This window comes from Brachionichthys hirsutus, chromosome 1, assembly GCF_040956055.1.
Source record: "Brachionichthys hirsutus isolate HB-005 chromosome 1, CSIRO-AGI_Bhir_v1, whole genome shotgun sequence".
NCBI lineage: Eukaryota > Metazoa > Chordata > Actinopteri > Lophiiformes > Brachionichthyidae > Brachionichthys > Brachionichthys hirsutus.
The window spans coordinates 3,644,700-3,671,499 of record NC_090897.1 but is presented as its reverse complement, the minus strand read 5'-3'; the positions used below and the strand labels follow the sequence as shown (position 1 = coordinate 3,671,499).

Here is a 26,800-nt window from a genome sequence, read left to right as displayed (position 1 = left end):
TATTATTAACCCTCGTCTTGAGAGTTATCAATATTGTGTAAACTCCCACAGCACTGGAACAAAAGTAAACCTTCTTCTTCTGCTGTGCCATAAAATACCTTTCATCCCTTTCCAACCGAAAAAAACAAAACAAACACTTCTTCCAGAAAAATAGTCTTTTTACAAAATTAACAATCAAGGAGGGCCCTGAGCCATATGAAAACATACGTTGGTGGCCAAGGACACACGGGGATGTAAGTCAACAAAGACAAATAGAACACGAAACTGGCCACCATCCTCAGAAGGTCCTTCCTCCTCGGCTTGATTCAATTTAGTGGCGGAAGCTTTCTGTTTGCTGCATAAAGAATGCGCGCCGAAACCTGTGAGTTCAAAAGTGCGGCTTTTGTATCAGTGTGTGCCATAAAGCATAGTGTGATTTCCCTAAACACCCTTTTCTCCCTCCAGACGCCTGCCCCCCCTGGCCATACATGCTCATCCCTCCTCGCTTTATTACCCAGCCCTGTGATTAATGTCCCTCTGTCACAAACTGCGGTTTCCAAAAGGGGTTTGGGAGGGGAGGGGGGGGGGGTGCTCTACATGCAGGCTTTTGAGAGCAAGGCTGCATACAGGACAAACTCGTAAAGTATTTCCTCCAAACAAGAAAGTACAAATCTTCCAAACTGATAATTTAGCGGTGATGAATTAAGCGAGCACACCTGAGCGGTCATTAGAAAACTCTCCGAGCATCCAAGTGTAGGGTGTAGCATGACCTGATATTATGTGTGTGCGCGTTTCTGTGTCGTGTTTGTGTAGTAGTAGAAACACAACCCCCCCCCCCCCCCCCCAACACTCCGAAGGTAGGACAGGACAGGAGGAATGGCAGCTGACAAATTGTGCAGAGCATCTGTGACACACCATGACTGCACCTGTTCACCTGAGGGAGCTCTCAGTGTGTGTTCATCTGTCCATGTGTGTGTGTGTTATTGTGTTTTTAATCTCCTTGCCTGCCGAGCTGATTCACCCAGGCCTGCCTTTTCCTGCATTTCCAGGCAAACGGGGTGACTAAATATTGGATCTGCTCAAATGAGTTTCTACAATGGGGTCTAATTTTCAGTAAAAAAAAAACAACCTCCAAGCAGAGTGTGTTTTTTAATGTTTGAGTTTTTGCTTCCTACAAAAATAAGAGAAAAGTAAATTTTCAATTTGTAGGAATTACAAATTTTAACCAAGTACCTGCTTCTCTCTATTGAACCGCCTCTGTTATTTACTCCGCAGTGGTTGCTTCCTATCATGTCACAGAGCCCCAGGATATTATACTTCTCATATAGAGTGAGACATTTTATACTCCCTTCTCCTTGTGTGGTATTGCTGTGGTAAAAATGAGAACTCAAGCGTAGTACTACATCTGATATTTCTGCTGAGCTGGAAGGACAGGTTGCTCTCTGGTCTGTTTGGCAACATTATTTCACGAGTTAGCGACAACAATAATTCCATCAAGCTGTTGTCGTATTTAATAGACTTTTCTGCAGGATGCCAATTTAATATAGTCCAACTGCTCTGTTCAGCACCAGGATGTGATTTTACATTGTAATTCCGAAGAAACTAAAGTTTTAAATACACCCTGGCATCTGAGCTCATGATAAATTTACACATATCTTTGTACATCCAACTATGTCATGTGTCTGTATCCTCATTCATTCATTCATTTTCCAACCGCTTATTCCGTCATCGGGTCGCGGGCCAAGCTGGAGCCAATCTCAGCAGTCAATGGGCGAGAGGCGGGGTACTCCCTGGACAAGCCGCCAGTTCATCGCAGGGCAACACAGAGAAAGACAACCAGCCACACACACACTCACACCTACGGGCAATTCAGTGTCACCAATCAGCCTAGGCTGCATGTTTTTGGTGGTGGGAGGAAGCCAGAGAACCCGGAGAGAACCCACGCAGACACGGGGAGAACATGCAAACTCCTCACAAAATGGCCACAAGCCACTGGGCCATGTCTGTATCCACATTGAAATAATTTTACGGTGCTACATTATTTTTTAACCCTTTAATTTGCAGTTCTACTAAGTAGGGAGCATATCTGCATCGCTTTGTGCAGTGGGTGGCTTAGCACAATGACAAGGATGCTTCTCTCCTGTGTAATAGCTTTTATCGCAGTGGGAGGCATGAGAAAACCAATGAATAGCAGGGAAATGTTTGGCTGCAGCAGTGGGGGCTGCCCACTAGCTGCCAATGCTGAAACTGAATCAAGGACGTGCATCTTCGGATCAAACACGTCCTCTCTTTAGGCAATCACTCACAAACTGCAGGCCCCTCTGTCAGCTAATGTCTGGCTAAGTTGTTTAAAGAATGCTCGGAGGAGAGAGTATTTATTCATAGAAGAGAGGGGAGATAAAAAGGCAAGAGGAGGAGGAGGAACTGGAACATAAGCTCATTTTCAAACAAAAACAACTCCACAAAGCCTGATCAATGATGAGCAAGCAGGGCTGTTTGCTGTGGGTGGCGCAAAAGGTCTGTGGGTTGTAAGGAAGAGGAGAATCTGGACAGCCTCAAATAGTTCTTCTCTTTTGACACAAAGCAGCAATGAGAGCCATAAAACGCACAATCCGGTCATTATAAATACAAATGTGTTTGCAAGTGACCTACTTAATTACGCAAGGTGCATCTCCCTTATGTGGATGTGCGTGCTTGCCTGCAGGATGGACTGTGCACTTAGCAATCTTTTTTTTTTAAATTCCTTTGACGAACACATATTCATTTTCAATTTAAAACGTTTTGAGTTATAGAAACTGTTTCAATAATCTCTTTACCATCAGACCTCAGGCAAGAAAAAAAAAGGACATCGTCAAAAAGCAGGTCTTCAACAGTTAAGAATGGCTGTGGGAACGATTCCAAGGCCTGAAAGTGCTGAAGACGGGAAAACTGATGTTTATCTGTAAGCATATCTGTGATGTGTGACAACACTCCTCAGAACATTCCCACTGCCTCTTTTCAACAACCTATTCAACCAATGTTTAAGTGTTCTTCACGGGCGTGTGTGTTTTTTTTATTACGGCAAATAAAAAGACGACTGGCAAAGAAGGACGAGATAGAAGAAGTTATTTGTGCATCTTTCTTTCGCTACGTACAATGGCGTTCGCTGCAACCAGCCGTCTGAACCGGCATATAAATATTACAGGACCTGTCAAAGAGGATCCATGCTTCAGCCAATCGGAAAAAAACCCCGGAAACCTCTTTTCTAACCTGTGATATTGTATAATTCACATTTCCTCTGGCTATAGCTCACTCTTCAAGTTGTCTTTCTCTTACTCCTTAAAGTGTTCTAATGGTGGCGCAATTGCAGCATAACAGCCACAGGCGAGCTATTAGATATAGATGTCTGAGAAGAGAAACCGCTACATCACTCCTGCTGTCATAAAACTATTAATACCTTTCAAACTATTGACTTCAAAAGTTATATCCCCGAAGAAAATACTTTATTCAATCGTCATACAATAGCATAATCCGTCCGTATGTGACAAATGGCTTTTTGCTGCTGAAATCCCATTAGCAAGTATTTTGTACCATACAAGCGCTTGGCAACATTTGTGTCACATGACAGACATTTAAGGAATGGGAAAAGTGAAACACCTCATGGTTCCAAACAAGAGCAATGCTTTCAATTGCAAAGATGCTCAATGCAACCACAACCCGTTCCCTCAGAACAGGTGAGGAAACGGCAAACAGTCCTGCAGGCCCGGGTTGCGTTCCATTATGAGGAAGCTAGATTTGCAACATAAGCCTGTCAGAAAATACAGAACAGATAGAAAGAGATAGCTCCTGGCGATGGAAACGGTATTGCAAAATCTCTAGCTCAATATGGCCATGGATAATGTATAGGGACCGACAGGCGAGAGAAAGAAGCGCGCAGCTAAGAAAATATGTCTTGCTGTGATTTTGTGGCTGGTCAACCCTAATAAATGCGTCTATGGGGAATCCTGTAGCCACCGTAAATTAACTTAAAGCGATAATGGTCCGCGGCTAAAGGAGATGTTTGGAAAAAAGGTGCAAAGCGGCCTTTCTTTTTTAAAGATAATATTATAAACGATGATATGTTGCTGTGAAAAAGCACACTCAGGCTGTTCACTGGTGGAATGTATCTGTCTCAGGAATAAATTTGAAAAAGGAATATGTAGTATATAACAAAAAAAGGCTCACTATACACAGTACCAATACACAAACTTTTATATTGAACATAAACAGAGGAGAAAAAAGCTTAGAGGGGAAAAAACACACACACAGCCTACGTTTTTTTTTTTAAATAATATTAGGTGTTACCCCAGTTAGATGAAATCTGAGGCGGACGTGTTAGCAAATAGGAACAAAGAGAGAGAGAGCCGTGGGTCAATAAAGTCCTGCTACCTTTACCTGAAGAGATACGTGGAGGTTGGTACAAAAGGATGGCAGGGCAACATGAAGGGGACTTATTAGAAGATGAGCCAAGAAGCGTGGCGAATCAGTGGCTAATCCTCCGTTTCCTCTAAGCCTGTGTAATTAGGACATGGGGGATTGCACCATGACAGGAGATGCTTCTGGACCGTCTTGCCTCCTTTTCCTCTCTTTTGTTTGTTTCTTCCCTCTTTGGCCCGGCTTTACGCCATCTTATCATATAAATATAGCTTGTGTGTCTTGCTTTTAACCTCGTGATCAATGAGGCATGTTTGCTCCTGGCATGCCAGCAATGTATTTCATTTCCACTCAGCTGTGCGGGAGAACACGCATTTCTGCTGCTTTGGTTACCTCCTTGATGCTGTTAGATCGCATTGGCCACGTTTGTCGGAAATGCAGCGTTTGAGTGACGCCTATAATTGAAGACTCCTTGGAGGGAGAGCATAGCTCGAATCAGACATGAGACCAGAGACCAGCAAGACTGATCAGCATCCTTTTGCTTGTTAACAGACTTAATCTACTTCCCCCCCCAGTAGACGACAAGGAAAGTTGCCTTGGCCCATTTAGAGGGATGGCATGCACATGAAATAAAGTGAAAAAAGAGGGAGCAAGGCGGGGAAAGACAAAGACCCTGAGAGAGAGAGAGAAAAGACAGGGAGCAGGGAATTAAAAAATATTAAGCAGAGAGAATCAATGACTCACTAGCTCATTACAGAAACCCCGTTTCTATCTGAGGAGAAAACAGTTTTCAAACACCCCATTAAAGAAAGAATGAAGGGAAACCTTTTGTTGCTAATTCACAGAGGGTCGTCTTTTGAAGTGCTTCACTCCGACACATTTACACATTTTAATCACGCCGCTTCAGCAGTGCCATCGCCACCGCTCTCCTTGAAGTGATTGCACTGGTAGAGGTGTAGCGGCCATAAACTGACAGGTGGCCCAGAAAGAGCAGCGATTAAGCCTGTTTAAGATCGCGGAGGCTTCATACAGGCGATCCACCAGGCATCACAGGTGCTGTCACACTTAAGAAATGAAATAAATTTATTTTATTGTCTTGCTCTCTTTTCCTGCCACTCCTGTGAACACGAGGATTTGAACTCAAGGTGCCATGGTTTTGTGTAATGAAGGAATCATTTCCACAAGTACTGCTTCAGCAGGATTAAGGAAAGTACTTCGGATTGTCTCATTCAGCAGCTTCGCTGTAACACAACACATGTACAGTTGGCCCTGCTATTACATTAGGTTGTGGTGGTATTAAAATGACCTTGATCATTTTTAACAGTGAGTGTGAGCTGAGCTCTGAGGGAAAAGCTGAAATGGAAACATCTATGCAGTAAATGTAAAAAAAACAAACAAACATTATTAATAATGGAAAAAAGGAAAATAAAATTGTCTAACGCTCTCGCTGACCTGTCAGAAAGCAATGCTTTCGTCTTAGTGAATAAAACATATAGAGAAGATGAACACTCAAGAACCTATTTAAACAATCTATAATGCATAATCTAAAGTGTATGGAGCAAGAGCATTTAGTGCATGTCCAAGCCCCTTTTACTAGTTCAAAAAATCCATAATCTGTGTGCAAGGAGACATAAGGAACAAACATATGTAGAATGTGTACAATGTTTCTTCTTTGTCGAAATAAACTGTCCAATCAACAAAGCTCTGTTTGACTGCATATGAACCGATTAATAATCATTACATTACCAGCTAAAGTGATCAATGTGTATTACGTTTACAAGGATTGAAATGAAGATCTTCACGGTAAAGAATTTTCCATTAATTCATTTCAGAAGCAATAAAATCCCACAAAAATGTGCCTAGCAGCTTTTCAGTTTTTACTGTGGTGGTATTTGAGATGACGTAGAAATATATATAAAAAAACCAAATAAAAAGCGACCACTTTAATCTTTAAGAGTATCATTAAAGAACAACACACACATTAATAAAAAATAAAAAACGGGTTCACCTCTGGAGTTTGTGATGCGAAACATACTGTAATTAAAATTCATTAAAAGATCTGTGCACCACTAGTGTGTAGCAAGCAGAGTGTGTGCACGTTGCGAACCTCACGAGTGCGAATATGGGTGCAACTTCGCCGGCTACATACACAACTTGGGTGAATTTTTTTTAACTCTCGCCACACTGTGCCGGCTTAACACCGGGCTCTTTTTTGCTGAGTGTACACAAAAGCTTTGCAATCCTGATTTTCCACTCACTTTTGGAAAATGCTGACAAAAAAAATCCCAGATAAGAGGCAAGCTGGTGCTTGAGTGTTACATGATTACTGTGATGGTTCTGAGACGGGCGATCTGAGAGCTGGAACATTCCTTCCAGACCATTGAAAACAGGTCAAAGAGACTAAATATCTGAAGATTTCAGGCACAGGTTGGGGACCATGCAAAGAGGCAGTAGACCAGGTGCTCCAGGAGACTCGGAGGACATCCGCAAGTCACCAAATGCGCCGTAGTTTGGAGACTATATGCGCGCCATGTGGAAGATCTCGTAACGTTCGTCAAGGCTTGAAGGACTTTGTGTTTGGGTTACGTAAAATGTTTCAGACATCAATAAAAGCTCCTGAAAGGATTATAAATCTTGCTTTCTACTCCAATTACAAATAATTATATTATTAAGTGACAGCACATACAGATGTGTAAATCATGACACCGTTAAAATGTCTTCAAACAGCCTAATCTGACCAAGTCCGCTTACGGATTGTCACGTTTCTTCCACTCTGGCTTATGACCATGCATTTATTTGTTCATTATTACAATTCTTTTATGCACCCTTTGTGATTCTTGCAGCCACAGGGAAACAAACATTCAGAATTTAAAGGTGTTTATTTAGCTAAATAAATAATGCACACCGTTGTCATGTTTGAAAATGTACGTCGTTAAGTCAGGATCATTATTTTTTTCTTTATCTAGCGCTTGGCATCAGCCCCTGGGTGAAGTATCGCGCTATCAAATAACAGTATCAATACCGAGCGTAATGAAACGGTGGAGTCTGCAGTCTGGCTGCCTGCTAACTCCACGATACATCTGCCAAAAAGAACGATAAAAGTGTGAAGGCATGCCAACTGCGTTCCGCAGAAGCACGCCATTCTGGATGCATCCTCCAGCATATGCACACATGAGACTAGTATGTGCAAGAAGAAAAGTTTACACTTTAGCATGTAGGCATTTGATCAATTGTGCCAATGAACAGCGGCGAAGCTCCCTCAAGGATATTGGCGAGTGTTGAGCAGGGGCTAAGTGGAAAGGTGGAGAGGGAGAGAGATAGGTTGAGTCGATGGTGTTGGCTTTCTCCGCCCCGAGGCCTAACACATTTAGAGAGCTGACTGACACACTTTGGATGTATTAGGCACAGTGAACTCCGCCAACCTCTCCTATTTCTGCCGCACCTCCTCCTCTTATCACCGTCTGTCTGTCACTGCAATCTCTTCCCCGTGCAAGATGGAGGAATATGCCTAGTGTTTCAGCAACATTGCTTTAGCATTGATGTTCCCCTGAAGCCCCGCCAAATTGGTGTTTGCCAGTCTAGACGCTGGTCGCTCGCGTCTCCGTGTGGATAAACATACGCACACGCTAACGCGCTCGCTCGGCTGTTTACGAGGACGATTAGATTAAAATAAACAGGCAAAATGTAATAATGGCCTATTACTCTCGCCATCAGGGGGAATAATCAAGTCAAACAAAAATGTGCTTTCCATCTCACTGTCTAAGTTATGCTTTCTTTGCCTCTCCATATGTTCCGCTCCTGAGTTTGCTTTTGAGTTATGAGCATGAGGCTTTAAAGCAAGCTGGGTTCAATTCCAGGCCACTGTAATAAAATACAAATACATAGAAATATATAGCAGTAAGTACCTCCCAGACCCGGCCGTTGAGAAAAACCCAAAGGCTGGAGGCCGACAGCTCTCTCTGACAAACGCATGCATCGACAGGGAAGGTGAGAAAAACAACTCCTCTTGGTCCTCACTGTCCCATTCCATGCGGTGGTTTAAGAATAGGGTCAAAGATTAGAGGGCTTACACAAGATAAGAATGGGATTAAAAGAGCTCAGAGATGTAAAATTACAGATCACAGGACTGGTAAAAACACACCTGAATCGCAAACACACTCTTAACACAGCGGCCACCTGTCCTTCTGGACAATCCTGGCATCATTGATGGACAAAAGCAAAACAATCTGTACCTTACGAGAGAATAGGAAGGGAATATTCTGGAAGCAACAGCCAATATTCCAGAGAGGGATTCAGCACACATCAAAGGCTGCCTCTGCAGTAACTCTGTTAGATTTGGGATTAATGGACTCCAGAGGGGCCTGGACACGCGCACACACACACACACACACACACACATGCGTGCAAACACTAACGTTTACACACAAACACATTTACACACAAAATTCACTACCACAACTCCGCCTGATAAGATTCACAACCCAGGCTTGCAAAGCACTGCAGTGCAGAGTATATCTGTTCTAGTAGCTCTCCACGGCAGCTTTTACTGCAGAGCGATACAGCGCTACAAAATGTTGTAAGTCACGAGAGGCAATTAATGCAATTTCCAAGAGTTCTAGTCAATTTTGGACGACGAATGCTTCAACCATCCGTGCGGTTCGGGTGCCAGACTTCCATGAATGCAGCGCAGGTTCTGTCTCGTCATGCCGTACTGAATTTTTTGTACAAGTTCTTTATTTTGCTTATCAAATTGCGAAGCAAACACACACACTCAAGCATGCATGCATACGTGCACACAAAGCCGTAAGTTGCCTCCAAGCTCCATTGGCTTCATGCAAATTAAAAAAATGCAAATTCTGTTGGTAAGGCTCAGCTGTCCTGCGATGCATTTTGAGGAAAACACAACCAAATGGGGGAGAAACTCAACCGTGAATCTATTTGCTTTAATCTCGACAGACAGAGAGACAACGTAATCCCGGCCTTGGTTGTCTTTCCACCCCAATGCCCAGCCTCTGCCCGTTCTGCCGGGCCCTTCTGCATTCTTTTGCCCTCTGGGCTAAAACCACAGGTGCAGGCAAATGCAAACCGCTGGGTGGAAAATGCTCATTGACAGCGTTCTGGTGTGTTTGTGATTGGTTGGTGAACAATGAGGGGAGTTCCCTTAACCACTTGTCGTGCTAACGGAGCAGCTGGACACCAGCACCAGACACAAATCAAGCTGGGAAGAGACCATGCAGAGCAAAAGCAAAGTTTAAACTCAAATGTCATTCAGCACAGCTTTGATTCACAGGCAGACAATTTTACAAGCAAATACAATTCACTTTCATTTGCATGACCTTTTCTCTATTGACATGTTGCATTTGTGTTAGAATTTACCCAATTTTAATGTCACTTGAAACCATTGTATAGGATTCCTATTTGTGATCATAATTCAGGAGCCCAAAGCTCAAAAAAGAGGACGTGGCAATCACCTCTTGTTCGATACTCCTCAAATTCTGATGTGGTTGCCTGGATACGGCAACAGTAAGAGTGCGTACTAATTCAATGGCTCGCTCTGTTATTGTCGGCTTCCTCTCTTGTGCTACACAAGTACGTCCAAGCATGTACCCACACACACACCCATGTGCAAACCAAACCGGCTCTCATCCACATGATCATCCTGAGCAGCATTATCACAAGAGAGGGAACTAGATTATCCCCAGGCTCAAAACGTCATCCTCTCTGATCCCCACTTGGGATGGGATGAGAGGCGACACAGGGGACCATCACCCACTTGTTAATCAAGGCAGATTTTGATCACCTTCAAGGACAGATGGACAACTGTTTTTGAAACGCAAGCACACAATGGCCATTGCACTCGAGCGTACTTCCTCCAGCAGCAGCGACCGCGCGCAAAGATCCGTAATAATCTAACCAACCAGATATTTTCCAAAACTGTATCAGATACAGCTGCAGACATTTCAATTAATGTGATGCATTGTTTGGCGCCTCAAAAAAAAAGGGGCAACACTGTTGGATTTCAGCTGAAACAATGTAACGGAGGACCTTTTATTGCATATATTGAACACGCTGAAACTACTTCCACTTGAGGGCTGATAATGCGAGCAGCGTTCTCTTTGAAAGTAAACACGTCCAAAACCTCACCACGGTCTGAATCTCAATGAAGTGATTGCAAACCATAAGAGGAGGCGCAAACACCCATGAACACTGCACGAAGATTCATCGCACTTGTTTACACTGCGAGCCTTTTAAATCTCCATAATAGATCTTTGTAGTGGTTTGATAAGGGACAGTGAAGTCAGCTGTTAATTGGATGCTGCTGATTACTGGCGCATCTTAAAGCTCACTCTGACACTCTCCATGGGGCTTTGGAGACTAATACGCTGCAAAGACTGAAGCTATGTACAGAAAATTACACTACTCCGATCTCTCATTTGGTCTCATCTTCCACTGTCGTTCCATCGAGCCACTGGGCATCTCATGCTAGGCATGCAAGTATTAATTTGCCTGAATTCTATTTAGAATAATTCCTTCGCCCCACGCCTCTCCATTAAATTCCATAAGTTCATAATTTCATTCTTTACCGGTAGCCATGAGGGTTTTTTGTTTTTTTGTTTTTTTGGCCCTTTGTGGGGAAAGGAGGCAGCACAGAGACAATAGCAGCCACTCAATTAAAGCTGTGTTCGCTTCGCAATTCCTCAAGGTATCGCCATGTGGCAGTTTAATTAACCAAACCTCTTATCTTAATTTAGCAGGATCAAAAAAGTAACTCAGGTTATCGGAGAAAAGCATTCCCAGTCACCATCCTTATAAACTCACCACATGCACGTATATATTCACTCTCTCAATCTTCATCAGTCTCGGGTTGCGAGTACAACACCGCATGTATACTGGGAATATTTGATGAAATCCGTATGTCCCAGCTTGTACAGTCATCTGCACAGACACCGCCGGCGGGATTTATAGTGCAAATGCTTTTATATTACAGCTGTGGGGCTTCTTCCTAATGACAGTGTTTTTTATGCAGCGAGTGCAATTATCTCCTTGAGTGTGAAACTGCCTTCAGCCATGTCTTTGGCAGGGTTTGTATTTGCAATGACTGTTTGTTTTTCTAGATGCACTCGTGGCTCAGTGACAGCAGAGGTGCATGAAGCTCCTCCTCCTGCAGCCCACTTGCTGTGCCACCTCTCCGCATCACCCATCCGTCCATCCATGAACTCTTTGCCATTTGACCACTTATTTACTGCCTTGAATTGTATCTTCCATCCTTCTTTGTGTCTCTGTTCCAGAGATCTCCTTCATTCTCAACGCATCTAAGTATTATTTCAGATATTACAGGTCAGCTTCTTGTCCTCCATATATCACTTCACATGTCCCACTTGTATTCTTTCAAGAACTCTCTGATCATACCGTCCACTGTCAACACAAAAAGCGCATTCACTTCCCTTGTTTTCGTGATTCCTCTTATTCAGCTCCTCCATTATCCATAGCACTGCAGGCATTGGATAAAAAAGAAGAAGACATTGCTAGTTATGGTTGAGGAGAAAGGAAATCCTGATGCCTTGGACAGGCCGGGTCTATTTATCTCTCTGGTTCCTGATGCAGTGGAGCGTGGGGGAAACAATGCCCCAGGGCATAACAAATATTCATTCACATCAGGCTGAGGAAACAGCTTGGACAAAGGGGGCCTTCACTTTTATTTTAATGGTTAAGTGGAAGTTGTGTTGAACTCTCTGTCTTGGGACATTTTTCACCAGGCAATTCATGTTGAAGCAATCAAGGCTAAACATTTTCTCATTTGTAAACGTCTGCATATAATTGATCAAGCAATCTGTCGCTTGCCATTTTTATTGTTAGCAATGTTGCTACATCCAGTTTAACGTTACTGATTTCCGTTACCGAGCCTCGGCCGAGTGAATCGCGAAACAATATCGGTACAATCGTATGCTTTCAGCTATCCCTTTTGTGGCCAGACAATGGCACGCAGGTATTGAGTTACACACACAAGTACCAATCAATTTGCTAATCCCAGTAACTGTTTTGGTATCGAACAAATGGCAGAAAAAAGTACAGAAAACACTTACTGGAGACAAGAGTTGATTAAATGATTAACCTACGATCAGAGACAAACTTATATATAAAAAAAAGACCTAATCTGCCACAATGCTGCTAACAAGAAACTAAGTGTACTTCAAATATAAGAGCAAGCAAAGATAAAAGGTAGAATCTAATAAACCACAAGCATCTCGGCATAATTAAGTGTCATTTTGTAGATTCTTGAAACACTGCTTCGACTGTTAAAAAATTGAAACTGCTTACTGATAAATCTTTTCAACCAAAATTAACTCATGACTGATTATTACACTGACTAACGACCACATTTATTTGCTTTTAAAGTCCATATATAATGGCATGACATATTGTTGTACTTCTTAAACTGTTAAAGATTTCTTTAAATTACTTAATCCCCTCATTTAAAACCAATAAACATTTCAGAGCACGCAAACCAGCGCTGAAAGTAATCATTTTAATGACGCATATGACTGAAAAATAAGGGTAAGAATTTTAAATGTTATGTAAAAGAGCATGGTTAATGTTTAGAATCAAATCTGACACACACACACACACACACACACCCCGATCTCAGGCTGTCCATGCACAGATGGCTATGAAGTGGCTCTTGTCCAGGAAGTGATGATGTTCTGTATCATTATAATCTGTTCCCTCGTGTGCTCTCCACTGCTGTGGTGGACAACATGTTTCAACCACTGAGAGCAGATCCGCTGCTCTGTCACACTTACTCTTAAATAGCAGCTGTGACATCACAATCACTTTGATTGTGAGCGCATTAAACATCAGAAAATGGTTATTTCACTTGCCACAACTCACACTGAGTTTTTTTTTTTTTTACATAGTAAATGGGCAGCACAACTACACGCTCTAAACACGCAAACACTCATCCTGTCATTTCTCTCTGTCGGCTTGTGTAACTAACCAATACAAGCAAAGCTGCAAAAGCACTGATTCTGATTCAGTGTTCAATCTGTTCACATTTTCAATAATAACTAGCATGCTTCTGCTGAGAAACAGCGCCGCTCTAGTCCCAGAGCGTCTCTCTTAAAATATCTCTTCATCAAAAGTTCCGATCTTATTTGTGAGGTGCCGTTATCACAAATTGAACTAAGCTTTTCAACTACGAAATGAATGCCTGAAAGGAAAAATACAATGAATATGTTAAAACAAACGCAAAAACAAAATAAAAAATGAAGGCTGCGTCGCCATGGGGATTAGCAACACAATGCTAATTAATTTAATTTATAGCTCAGGCAACGCATCTGCAAGGTTGCGGCTCGTGTGATTAGAAAGAGAACAACTGGGACTGTCTGCTGCAATGATGAAGGAGATAAATACACTGGATTTTCCTTCTTGCTGGTGCTTTGAAAGAATATATCTTGCAGGCGTGTGCGTGTGGCAGAACAAGTTTCACTGGGAAGATCCCACCACCCCCCTCCTCCCACTCTCACCAGCATGAAAACACTCTGGATGATAATGTAAGCTACTTGTGTGTTTACAGCAAGCAGGTCTGTGTGCATGTATAAAGTCTAAACATGAAATATGCAAACTAATGAAACCAAATGGCCTCACGTTTGCGTTCTATTACACACAAATGAGGCAGTAAAAACAAACAGATCCAAATCCACCTGCAGGGCGAGGCTTCCAACAACAGCAAGGACTGAGACGTCTCCACCTACTGCTCAGCTTTTCATCCATGATCAGTCTTAAATAGAGATAAATGAGACACACTCAAATAAAAAATAAAAAGGTTCAGCCAATCAATTACAAAATGAATTGTGTTCAACACAATACAGGTTTTGATTGATCAAGATTAATCAAATGTGAGAAGACGTTTGGATAAAAGCAAAGTTGTGTTCACACACCGATGCACTGTTTTTGTTTCCCACTGAAGCGTGACTGAATAATTAAATTGGGGTAAAACAAATCATTTCTAATATTAGCAAATATTCTAAAACTGAGAAAGGAGTGAGCCGCGGACTTCAAACTGCACTGGCAGGAATGCAGAAGGGAAAATCTGTGAAAGGCTCAACATCAACCAAGCTGATTAATCATGATTAGTCACCATATTAAAATACCAGAACTGACTTTTGTATTTGAGGGAAGTAAAAAAAAAACAGATACATCTCATCTTTTTTTTTTGGTGGGGGTGGCTCATATGACTTAAAATGAAACAAAAAACAGTAACAAAGCAAATGTAAACAGACTGCCTGTAAATCGTTGAGTAAAATCTCACCCTTAATGCATCTTTTCACTGACGTACAATCAGTCAATGGCGCTCCATTTGGTAATTGCATTGGTCAGCTTTGTTGACGCTGATCCCTCCACAGACTTGTCTTCCTACAGTATCTTTGGCTTTACCTAAATTTAACACCTCAGTTGTTGCTTCAGTGGGAAAATCGGGTCATTGCATCAACGTGCGCACACGACTTTGGTTTTATCCAAACTTCTACTCTCAAGCCTATTAAAATCTAATGAATAAATTAATGCTTAACACGCCAGAGGATGTCTCCTTGGTCATTACGGTACCAGTATTTGCCAGAGATTTCAGTGATATGCCCCGGTGATAATCCATGCAAACAGGAGGATATTGTGGTCAAACTTGGTCATTTGATTAATTTGTGTTGAACAAAAACTATCCAATTAAGGTTTCCACATTAATCACGAGTGTTAAAAAGCTAACATTGGCAGTTCTAGTCTAAAACAGAAGAATAAATGTTAATCCCATTGAAGTTTTAGAGGAGAAATGAGAAATGTATGAGAAAAACATGAGAATGACTTTAAATCTCTATGACGCTGGATTTATCCCCATACCTGCACGCCTGCAATCTTTAATAGGCCTTGGATAACAGTCCACAGCATTTTTTGCCTGGTTTTGTCTTTTTCAGTATCTAGTATGAGTGAGCACACACCCAGGATTAATGCCCTGTTCTCATTACTGTGTGGTGTGAAGGGAAAACCATAATCTTTTTTTGAGGGGGGGGAGCAGCTCTTATTTGAAGGCACACGAGGAAAGCATTCTCAACTGAACTAAAGTTGTTTATACGATTAGTCCAATCATGCAGTATAAAAAAAAAGTACATACAGTATCTTTACTCATCGCTTCCGTAAACACGACATAATTATTAGCTGTGACCACAGGGGTGAAGGGATAATGTCAAAGATTAATAGCCCAAATGGTCGTAAAAGACACTGCGCTTCCAAAGTGCTTGAGATCAGGGCTGAGCCGCCATGCAGACGAGCTGAGGTTGGGAAGAGGAAATCACACCCCATGGCAATCCCAGCCATGCATGACACTCCCAGAAGAGGAAGGACGGACACGAGGACACGAAATACAGAATATAACAAAAGAATTTAATAAAACTTCATGTATTAAAGAAAATAGACTAATCCCTTCAAATCTTCTATAATGACAGAGAAGAAATCCGAGGACCCCCCCCCCCCCTTCAACCCACAAGATTTCAGGCTTTCCGCAGGATTCCACTAGCTTAGTCGCAAATCGCCTCATTGCTGTACGATACCGCCACATCCTCTAAGAATGGGGTGAACACACTATCTGGCACATGTGTGTGAGGACACACAGACACACACAACCAGACGCTCACACATTTTCTTTGACTTTGAGCTATGTCCATGATTGCTGACGGCTCTCATTTTCCACTCGAGGATGGGAGCTGGCGATGTTACCATGAATAAGGTCATCAGGCCAGCTGGGGATACGAATGAAGAGCCGGGAAGACGAGGAGCAGGAAAAGATGAAAGGCTCAGAGACAAATCCTCTCTGTCCACCAGGTCGCACAAACAGTAGGACGAAACATGAGCATCTGGATGCTGTTTTTAGATGCTGCGTGTTTGTCTCATGGCTTCCCTGCAAGGCCTGGCTAGAAACCTTTAAAATGATCCTTTAAGATTTGACATTAAGAAAAAACGGATGCTCAATTAACAGGAGCTAAGTCTTGATTCTGAATCAATCATCGGAAGAAAGCTCTTACATGCAATCAATGGCAAAGAGGAACTCTGTAAGACACACACACATGCTGTGAGAGTTCGCAGAAACGAGGCACGTACTAGTCTCTATTATTAGTTAATTACACTGAAGAAGACCGCCGTGTCAGCATCGCATGAAAACAACTCCTCCATATGATGCCCGTTTACAGTAGTTGTCAATCAAAGTGACTAAAATGCACTTAAATGGAGCCTCTTCCTCAGCAGATGTTTTTACGTTAGCCCGCAGAACAATTGGTTTAACATCACGCATAGAAATGAAATAGTTCCCTCTCTGCGGCGCAGCCTGACAAAGACATATAATATGTTCATTGTGCTAACTTGTTAGCTATAGATATTTTCATTTAAAATGATTTATGGGAGAGAAAATGTACTTTTGAACTTTCCTTTTATTTTGTAAATCAGTGAGAGGCTATATTTGTTACTGCAGCGATAAGGTAGACATCTACTAAGAAGTGGAATTTATTCACGCAGCACTGCAATAATGTCTACTGCTCACATACTTAAAGGCTATGGAATAAGAATAATGTTTTTATAGTATTGAAAATACTGCATATCAAAGGAAAAACAATCAAATATTGACGCACAATTGGGAATTCGGCAGCACGTTTTACCATCAAAACGGCAGCAACTGTAATAAATGTCTCGAAGTCACTGTTTACAAGATACGGATAAAACAAGCGTGAGCTCGACGGAGCTTCAATCACATCGACACTTTGGGAGCCAACGTTCAATGGAAACATTTCAGAAGAAGTGCATCTTTAACCTGCCTGCCTTTCAGAAGCCAGATTCCTTGCAATGTTGTTCTTTTATGTGTGTGTGTGTTTTGTATTCAATTTAGCCTTAAATTGTGTTTGTCTTTGTTTCGCTGTGTATTTGAATTGCTTCAGCACAGCAGTTTGCATTATTATTAACTATTACTGTTCCCAAATGGAACCCATGTCACGATGACTATTCTAAAACAAAGAAATATATTCTACTGAATTGGAAATATGAGTTGGAGGTCACTCAGAGGATGAACTGGATCGACAGCACAGCAACAATGGTGCAACTGATTAGTAATAATAAAAGTAGTTCATATTTAATGTATGTTGGAGAATTAGCATTACTTTCAACTGACATGTGCATGCATTATTTGTTGCTGTCATGTTTGCATATGCAAAAATGTCACAGCAATGAAATACATTTAGAAATATTCAAATTACAAATGTAATACGTGTGTATCTCAACTCTGGGAAAAAAAAACTTCCGCATTTATCTGTCCATGAAATATAAATGATGTTGAATAGAATGCCCTTTTCCGACAATCAGATAAAGGTTTATTGAAGGCCAGAGTGAGCAGGGCAGAGGTTGCCATGGCTACAAGTGTGAAAAGGGCATCTGATATGACTTCAGACCAGTCAATTAATCTTGGAATTGCAATTCTTTTTTTCTTTTCATCAAACATTCATTCATGATTTAAATGTAATCGCAGTGACTAAAAAGAAAAAGGAAATGGGGGGGGGGGGGGGGGGGGGTTCTTGGGACTCTTTTGCAAAATTACAGCAATGCAGGAGTTTGAAGATTAAGACTGCCACGAGGGAAGATGGGTGAATATTTAAGATGGATTAGAGTGTGAATATTAAGTTTGGTCTCAGTGTGAAGTGATGGAGAGAAAACCAATTATTCAGACAAACAACATACGAAGATAAAACTGTAAGATTCCGGATGGCGATATTGTCATTACTTTTTCAAGCATCAGAGATTCTTTTTTTTTTAATGACAACTAAAGATATTAAGTGAAATATAAGTGTTAATTAAAATTAAAACACGTTTTAACAGGAATCTATATTTAAGACGCAGTGAAGATAACTCCTTTTAAAAAAATTAACATAAGCTCTAAAGGCTGAGGACTCGCTGACATCCTCAGCCCCCTCATTAATTACTCAGCACAAGATAAGACAAACATGTAAGCACTGGATTTGATGGAGTAATACATGCAGTGTGGACTGCACATACTTTGTGCTGTTCCAACAAATGTTTTAGGAATCTACACACCGAGAAATCGCATGTGTGAGAATAGCCAAAACATGGCGTTTGTCTTATTGCAACTTTATCACCACCTGAGGGAAGATGTGATTGGAGGGCATCGTTATCACTTTGCGACAAATAACTAACAAATGTCATATTTAATCATCTTCCACAGTGCTCTCATAGCATAGGAACATATATCATGCCGTCTCCTCCCACCATCCTTGTCCTATCACATCCTCCTCCCCACACCCTCCTCATGTGTCCCACTCATGTTTCTCCTTTTAAAACAAGGGAGAAGGCAACTTGATAATCGCGCTCCGATCGCAGTTAATTAGGATAGGTCAGCTGGTGCGGTTAAACAGTATCGCTGTCAGTGTCCTTCTCCGCTTCTCAATCATCGCCCCTCCCCCCCCCCCCCCCCACTCTCTCCGTTCCGTTAGACAGCCCTATCAGTGGGCAACATCTCCCTACAACACTGCCGCCTGTCTGTTCATGATAGCAACCATGGCAGTCATCTCCACAGACAGGAGCGACGTGCTGCCAGCCACTCTGCCAGAGCCACACAAGCCCCGTATCAACACCCGCTGCAGAGGCATTGGATTAACAATTAATTACTGTTTAAAACTGGCAAAAATGCGTTTCATATACTTAAGCTTAATTAATACATTGCTAGTAATTATGCAAGGGTAATTAATCAATCTGAATCCATTCCCTGGTGTGAAGATGTCCAGATTATGTTGCCTGGATGGAACCCACAGTGAACATCAGAGAAGGGGATGATTTCTAAGCACGGAAACAGAAAGCTTTATTCCTATGTTCTACTAATGCACACTGCCAGAGGACAGCATTAACAGTGGAATAGAGGGGACATGAACCATTGTTGAAGAATAAAAGCATAACAAAGGTCAAAAAAATGGCAAAAAGGAAAAACACTTTTGTGTATAGACTGCAGACTACATTATTTAAAGAATAAGAACTGAAACAGGGTTGGGGGTTGATTGGGGCTTGGACTGCATGCTTTGTGCACTTGCAGTTCTGTTTAAATTGAGCAAGTGAATGGGGCCTCGGTGACCCAGCTACAGAGAGTTACTGGGAGGGCTACGCTTGAAGAGAAACAGAGGACCCAAGATGGGACGGTGGAGGGAAGACAGAGGGGATGGAGAGAGATCCGTGAAGTAGCTTCTACATTCTGAGATGTGAAGGAAATAAGCCCCGGTGGCAGCGGCGATGACAGGCCCTCTTTTCCTTTTCTTAAAATTAGATAAAAGCCATTCAGTGCCTGTGGCCCTCGGCACATGCATACAGGAAGCGTTTTATTTAAACCACAGAAAACAATGTCTGAATTCAGATTCATATTGTACTTCATTACATGCTTTCATTTCATCTCAAACAGCAGAACACATTCACCCACAAGTGAAAAACAAATGCTCCAAATCAGATCACACTTGAATGTTTCCCCTTCGTTTAAATATTCACTCCGAATGAGGCGTCATTTGCTGTTCTTGACTTAAGGTTATTCAACTTTATGCTGGCACACCGTAACAGTGCCAGAGGGAGGTTTAACCATCCCTCACTCATCATCACCGTTCTCGCACGCTGCCTGAGCCTCCTGCCTCGCCCTTCTCCACAGCTAGCGAAGCCCACATGTTATTGGTTAAACACAGCCAGCTGCAGCCAGTTAACTGTCTACTGTCACATTAATCAAGGTGGAGGAGTGGAAGAAAAGTCACACAACAGGGGTGACACTGCAGCGAGTAAGGCACACTTTACTCATCAACAGGTCTCTTGCATTAAGTCCATAAATGCGATTCTCATTTCGTCCCTTACAGACAGATCATTTTCAAAATGAGAAGCATATGGAGCCATTTAATTGCCCAATTTCTCTTGTCGACGTGTGTGGCTTTTTTTTTTACATTCAAAAAAAGAAGTGCTGTCTGTACAAATGTGCACATCGCATATTGTGTTGCGCAAATTGTCATTGTCCTTCCAGAAGGAGTAAAACAGCCGTTCTGTTCCTGGGATTAATAGCGCCATTAGAAAGGATCCATGTTCAGTATGCAGAACCAGACCCAGTCAATGAGATGCAGACGGGTAAAGACTTAAATGATTATGTGTTTCTATGGCGATATCAGGTTTTCCATCCAGGTAACGGCCCACATTGAGGTATGACTGGTGGAACTACATTGGAACTCGGTTTTGTGTGTCTGCAGCGATCCTGTGATACACTGAGATGACCCTGGTGAGGAGGACTGGAACAATTCATATCTAGGGAGTTATTGTTCTACACATGTCATATGAAATCTGCCCGACCCACGGTGCAGGGAATAATTATTCATATTTAATCACCACACGGTGAAACTACATCGCCTCGTCCTCTCTAAGTCATTTTCCATGTTCCATTATCAAAGTTTCAGAGACGGGTGTTCAGGGAAGGGCGACTAAATGGAGAGGCTGAAGTAGTTGGACTTATAAAAACATAATGGCCTTGTCTGCTTTGATAAACTGAGGACGTGTGTAGAATGCACAATCGGCAACACCCTCAAATGCGCACAGGGGCATGCACGCACACAGCACTCACACATCAAATGAGAAAAATGGAGGGAACAAAGCAGCGGAGAGTAAAGCAGCCAAGTGTGAGTTCAGATTGTGCGCATTCAGGCAAGTCAGGAGCTCAATCGTTAACACAAATATCGGCGGCATGAAAAACGCATTGATAGTCGCTGGGTTCAACGTGTTTGTCCTGCGCGGCGACTGATGAGGTCTCACCTTGTTCCAACGGTGGCGGTTTGATGCCTGTAGCTTTCAACTTGAGGGCCTCTTTGGCAGACATATCACAGCAAGAGCCTTTGTTGGTGTCCTGGTCGCTGTCGGCCTGGTCGCTGTCACCATGACCGCTGTCTCTCAGGCTCGCTCGTTCGGGGTCTTTGAATGTGGAACTACTACACAAATAAAAAACAACAAAAAATGACAGTGTCAGTAAACAGTCAGATTTTGTCAACAAAAGAATATAATGGGATTTAAGGATTTAAGGGGCAACGTTTGCTAAAAGAAGACAACAGACGAAAGAAAAAAAAAGAGAGCTTCTAATGTGTGCTGTTAGTGACCGCCCTCAGACCTAATTAAACGCACGTGCCCTTTCTCTCGTCGCTGTGCTCGGTGCATTTTATTTTCAGTTTAGTTACCGATGGGATAGTGGTGTGCTGGGACCATTAGAGAAAGAAAACCAAGGCCTGAAATGTAATGATTGTTATGGATTCCAACTCTTACCTTTGAACAAACTGTTGTCTGCTACCCGTATAATTAGGCTCAGTGGGGAAATTGTCCGTCTGTGGAGAGAGAACGAGAGAGACAAAAAAAAAAAGTAGGTAGTGGGCTTTGGAAGGGCCTGCTGTGAAACCCGATTTCCGACCGACATATGATTAATTATGCAGAAAAAAATGAGTGAGACAGAGAAGAGAGATACTGCAGTCTTGGGAGTGTGGATTCTGTATTGTTCGGGTTGGACCGTTTCACTGAGTGCATGAAGCCTCGCTAATTAACCATTAAAGAATAAACACAGAGATGAACATCAAATCTGGCAGACATAATTCTAACCAACAAACACGAAATGAGTCTGAGCCACTGCATCATATGTTTTCTTCACATCTTGAGAAGAAGGATTTGAGGCATTGTACAAACTGCTTCTTATTGGATATTGGGCTACCTGATCATACACAGGGGACTTCATGCTACAGAGTGAATAGACCTTGCAAAGACAGACCAATGCTGTCGCCTTGCGTAGGCCGGAGAAGAAACAGCATGTGTGACAGAAAATAAATAAATAACAGTGACATAATGGAATAACGGCATAGGAAGCGGAAACAGCACTGCATCCAGCAAAACATTATGGATTGGATCAATCACCAATTTAAAGCTCTTTGCATTTAGTGAATTATAGGGTGCATATAAATGGGTTTTTAATCACGTCAAATGAGATAAAATGTCACAGAGATCCCTGCTGCTTTACGTTATTTACAGAAATGCATGTCAACATTAATAATGAAAGCAACTACAGTACACGTGGATATTCTTTGCAGGAAGCGGCAAAGACCACAGGAAGACCGAAGCTAATGTGTTTATACTTGCTTAAAATTATAAACAGAACATCTCCAAGCCCTTTTTTTTTCGGGGTGCAGAGGCAGAAAGGACGGAAACAGAAAGTATCTATCATAGTTGTGGCAGTATTCATTGCAGAAAAGATAAATATTTATATTATTTAGTGTGCAGCCCTATTTCCAATTGATAGCAGTCATGTCAATTCAAATGTCTTATATAGTAAGTAATATCTCCTTGTGCAAAGCTTTTTCACATGCACAGCTCGTCTCCCAGTCAATAGAGTATTTCAATGTAACCCATGCTCTGATGTGGAAAGGGTACAGTATAAGGAGTTCAGAGAGGCCACCTCCATACTTTGACCTTTGATTCTTTTTCTAACACTTTCAGCTCAATGTCAAAAATTCTGTAATGTCAAAGGTGAGGAATGCATTTGTGAAATGGCTTGGCATTGAAATGATGACAGTTTTTGAAAAAGGGATAAATGGATATCTAAAAGTTATTCTTATTCACTTGACTTTTCCTACATTAGATTAGATTGTAAAGTCAACCAATGTTTTATGATGGATTATATAAACTTTAAATAAACTTTACCTGCCAATGATATGCTTCAATGTTTTTTTATTTATTATGAAAGTCCAATGATGGCCAACAACACTGTGTCCATGGCTGTAACCCCCAACCCCCACCCGATACACACACACACCCACACACAAGGCAGTAAAAAGCACATTATGCCACTTCATAGAAACCTCTTCCCTGCCAATTAGAGTCCAGGCTGATCTTAGGCCTCCATCTCTTCCTGTCTGTCTATACTGCCCAGCCCTTTCACTACGGTGGGCCACTTTCCAATTAATGGATCAATAACCGCCTGCATGGGTTGCTTTGTACTCAGACAGTCAGCTCACAGTGAATGAAGGCTAATTTTGGGAGGAATGACAAATACTGGCTGGAGGTCCTGTCGTTTCATTATCATGATCAGACGTGGTATTTACTGGGGACATGGATTCATTATTAAACTGCATGTATCCTTGCGTATTTTATCTCACGTTGCACCTCAAATCCCCATGCGAGGCATCTTGAAATTAACTCAAGTGAAACAAATGGTGCTGTGAATCCAGCGGACTCAAACTGCAGCATGTGTTAATTGATCTTTGAGGTTGGATACATCTGACTTGCCTTTTGACCTAAAATAGTGTCCATGACAGCGAGGAGTTGGGCCTGACCTATACATTTTTTTTTTTTTTCTTCTTTTTTCTCTTTTACCTTGTCTGCATTCGTGCTCCACAGTGACGTACATAACGTCAGTCACTGTTAGAGTTCTATGCAATTTTTATTCTTATAGTGATTGTGACCGTCACCTGCCCTCTTGGCAGCCTAGCCTATTCCTATTTTATTGGTTTTATTACCTGCTTACCGCCGTAGAGGGCTGTGCACACCGCAGTGAACATATAACATGGACAAACAAAAAGTGACAAATACACAGTGTTCTGAGAAGAAAGTGCAATGGATTTATTTGTGCCCCTTAATTCTACCCCTTCCATCCAATCATCACCAAGAGTCCATCCAATCATCACCAAGAGTATACATAATGAACACCGCATCGATGGGTTGGAGCTTCTTGATATAAATATCAGTAGGTTATTGTTTTTATGTTGTGGATGAAAATTGCAAAACTTCCCGACTGAATTGTACTGAGTGATGCACTCTATACAGTCCATCCAGCAAGGCCACAAAGGTCAGACCGATTCTGAGCACAGTGTGGCTAAGTACAAAATGCTGCACTCTATCCTGTATTCCCATTGTGACTGACCAAACAGACGACAGCCGATTGAGACAAATGGGTTGAACATATTGGAGTGCTGGTTCAACATTAGGCTTCTGTTGGTGTATTTTGGGGTTGTGTTCATTGCTCTGGGCCTATGTTTAGTGTATTTCCCTCTGTGGGTAGGTGTGTGTGTGTGCGCATGTGGGAGTGGTACAAGAGGACAAATTGCAGCTTCTCTGTTGCACATGACTGGACAGCTCTCTTTTATTTACAGGAGGAGCATGTTCCATCCTTGTACCCATCCCGCCAGGTATGATGCATGCGCTTGTCCTTTACTGTCTCCCAAACGCACACAGCACTCGCTCGTCATGCACGTGTCAGAGGGGGATAGCGGTTCTAATTCCACCATAACTTTGTCTGCAAGACAAAAACATCTGAGCTGCGTCTTGGGATTAGATATTGTTATTTTTCATTGATTCAGTGTTTTTTTTTTTGGTAGAGGAATTATTTTAAATATCCAAGTTTTCATGACATTGGGTGGGAAGGTGTAGCATGGGAGGATGGTGATGCTCAGGGGTGTATGTTCAACAAAAAATCACCAATCATGACACAAGCTACACATATCAGTTCAGTCCTTATTGCCATACGTACTTCGTGGTACGGGACACCCCATGCTTTTGAAGTGTGTCTACTTGAATACAAGCATATGGTGCATATTAATAGAGAGGATGTGGATGCCGGTAGAGGATTTTGAGTAGATTGCCTAGAGGTAAACAGGAAGCCGTTTGTCTAGCATCACTGTGTCGTATATGATTATCTGCAAAGAATAGAGAAACTTGCAGGAAAGAGAGAAAAAAAAAAACACATTGATGAAGAACGATGCAGAAAAAGTAAGGAAATAAAACACAAAAACACCAAAAAGGAAGCCAACCAAAGCAATAGGAAAAGATGGTGATTAAGGAAGAAAGGCGGAAAAGTGGGAGGAGAAAGTAGACAATAATTAGACTGCATTGATTAACTAGTGGCTAAGAAGCAATTGTAAGTGATCAAATCTAATTAGCTGCTCCTATACATCTTCCTAGAGATAAGACACCAATCAATTAGGAAGCTTAAGTGAACTTAAAGCCATTGCAGTCTACCGGCTGCTAAATATCTTCCAATATCTTCCAAATAATAAGATGTCTGGTTAAAATAACTCAGACAAGTGCCTCCGATGCCAACAAAGTAGGAGTGCGGCTTTAGATTCTGATCGAGCTTGAAAGCATCCAAAAGTCTACTTTCTTTTATAGGCAATCCTGCTGTTTCCCGATCTTGTTTTGTTTTTGAACAGACAATGAAAGTGATGTTGACAATAAGGAGACTGTGTTGATTTGATTGGATGAAATACCTTACTTGCCGTTTTCAAAGTAAATGTACTAAAATCAAAGACCGCCAGGAGAGGTAAAGTCCAACTAAGTGTAGTTTCATAAATACAAACTTTTTTTTTCCTTTCCAAGATTTATAAAGATCAAAAACATGATAATGGAAACTAAAAACATTCCTGGTTAATATACACAGCACACAAGATATGCTTCGAAAGCAACCCTCTCTATTCTCAGGGTGTAACTTGTGGAAATTCAAAAATTCTAACTGTATACATTTCCAAATGGTGAAAGGCACCACAAGCAGCATATGGACAGTTTGAAGATTTATGAAATGCTTTGAAAATGATACAGTGGGCAACACAACTCTCAGCCCACATTTCCACATAAAAAAAATGTAATTCATAAAAGGTATCACTCTTATGTTGTGAAATAAATTGTATTTATTCATCTCTTATTGAGTTCAACTTTAGTGCTGCATCTCAAAATGAATAGTTGCCCACATCGTTGAGCCTTAGACTAGGCTATTGCTTTGAAATATCGTGTGTTGTGTAAAAATGATCTCCTAGACGACCTAGAGCAACTCAACAGCCTGACCTTTTTGGGGTTATGTTGTTACATACTCTTGGGCTAAGTAGCAATATCACTACGCATATGAAACTAATCAACTGATTGCCTATTATTTTGGTTGACCATAGTGGCATTGGCGATGCATATTAGGAGCTAAGTGGAAAGCGTTCTTTTTATCGTTACCACTCTCCCTTCTTTCATGATCTCCTGTCTCGCTTCTTGTTCTACGATAACGACCTTCAAATTGAACGGCTGGCTTGCTATGCTAACCACATGCTGAGCAGGGGAATGAAATCAATGACAGGTGAAAAGCAAGAAATGAGAGGAGAAATGAAGAGCCACACAGGACAAAGAAAGAGCTATGAGGAGGTTGCACTCATCATCGTGTTCCTCATCCTCATTTATGAGTACTTTTGATAAAGAGTCTGAGGAATTTGTACTGTCAACAAATACTTTGCTCTCATTTTCAAGGTAATTTCCTTGGGTCCAAGTGGGACAGGCAGCTTGCTTTTAAGAATATAATAAAATAGACCATCTGTGTTATTAT

General features: G+C 41.8%; 1 protein-coding gene across 1 annotated transcript in view; it reads right to left on the bottom strand.

Moving 5' to 3' along the window:
- pcdh17 (protocadherin 17) overlaps positions 1-26,800 on the bottom strand; it is a 45,335-nt gene that overhangs the window by 4,928 nt on the left and 13,607 nt on the right. The window contains exons 2-3 of the mRNA XM_068742562.1: positions 21,730-21,788; positions 21,229-21,401 (exon numbers count right to left, since the gene is read on the bottom strand). Coding sequence (XP_068598663.1) covers positions 21,229-21,401; positions 21,730-21,788 — 232 coding nt within the window. The remainder of the gene's footprint in view (positions 1-21,228; positions 21,402-21,729; positions 21,789-26,800) is intronic.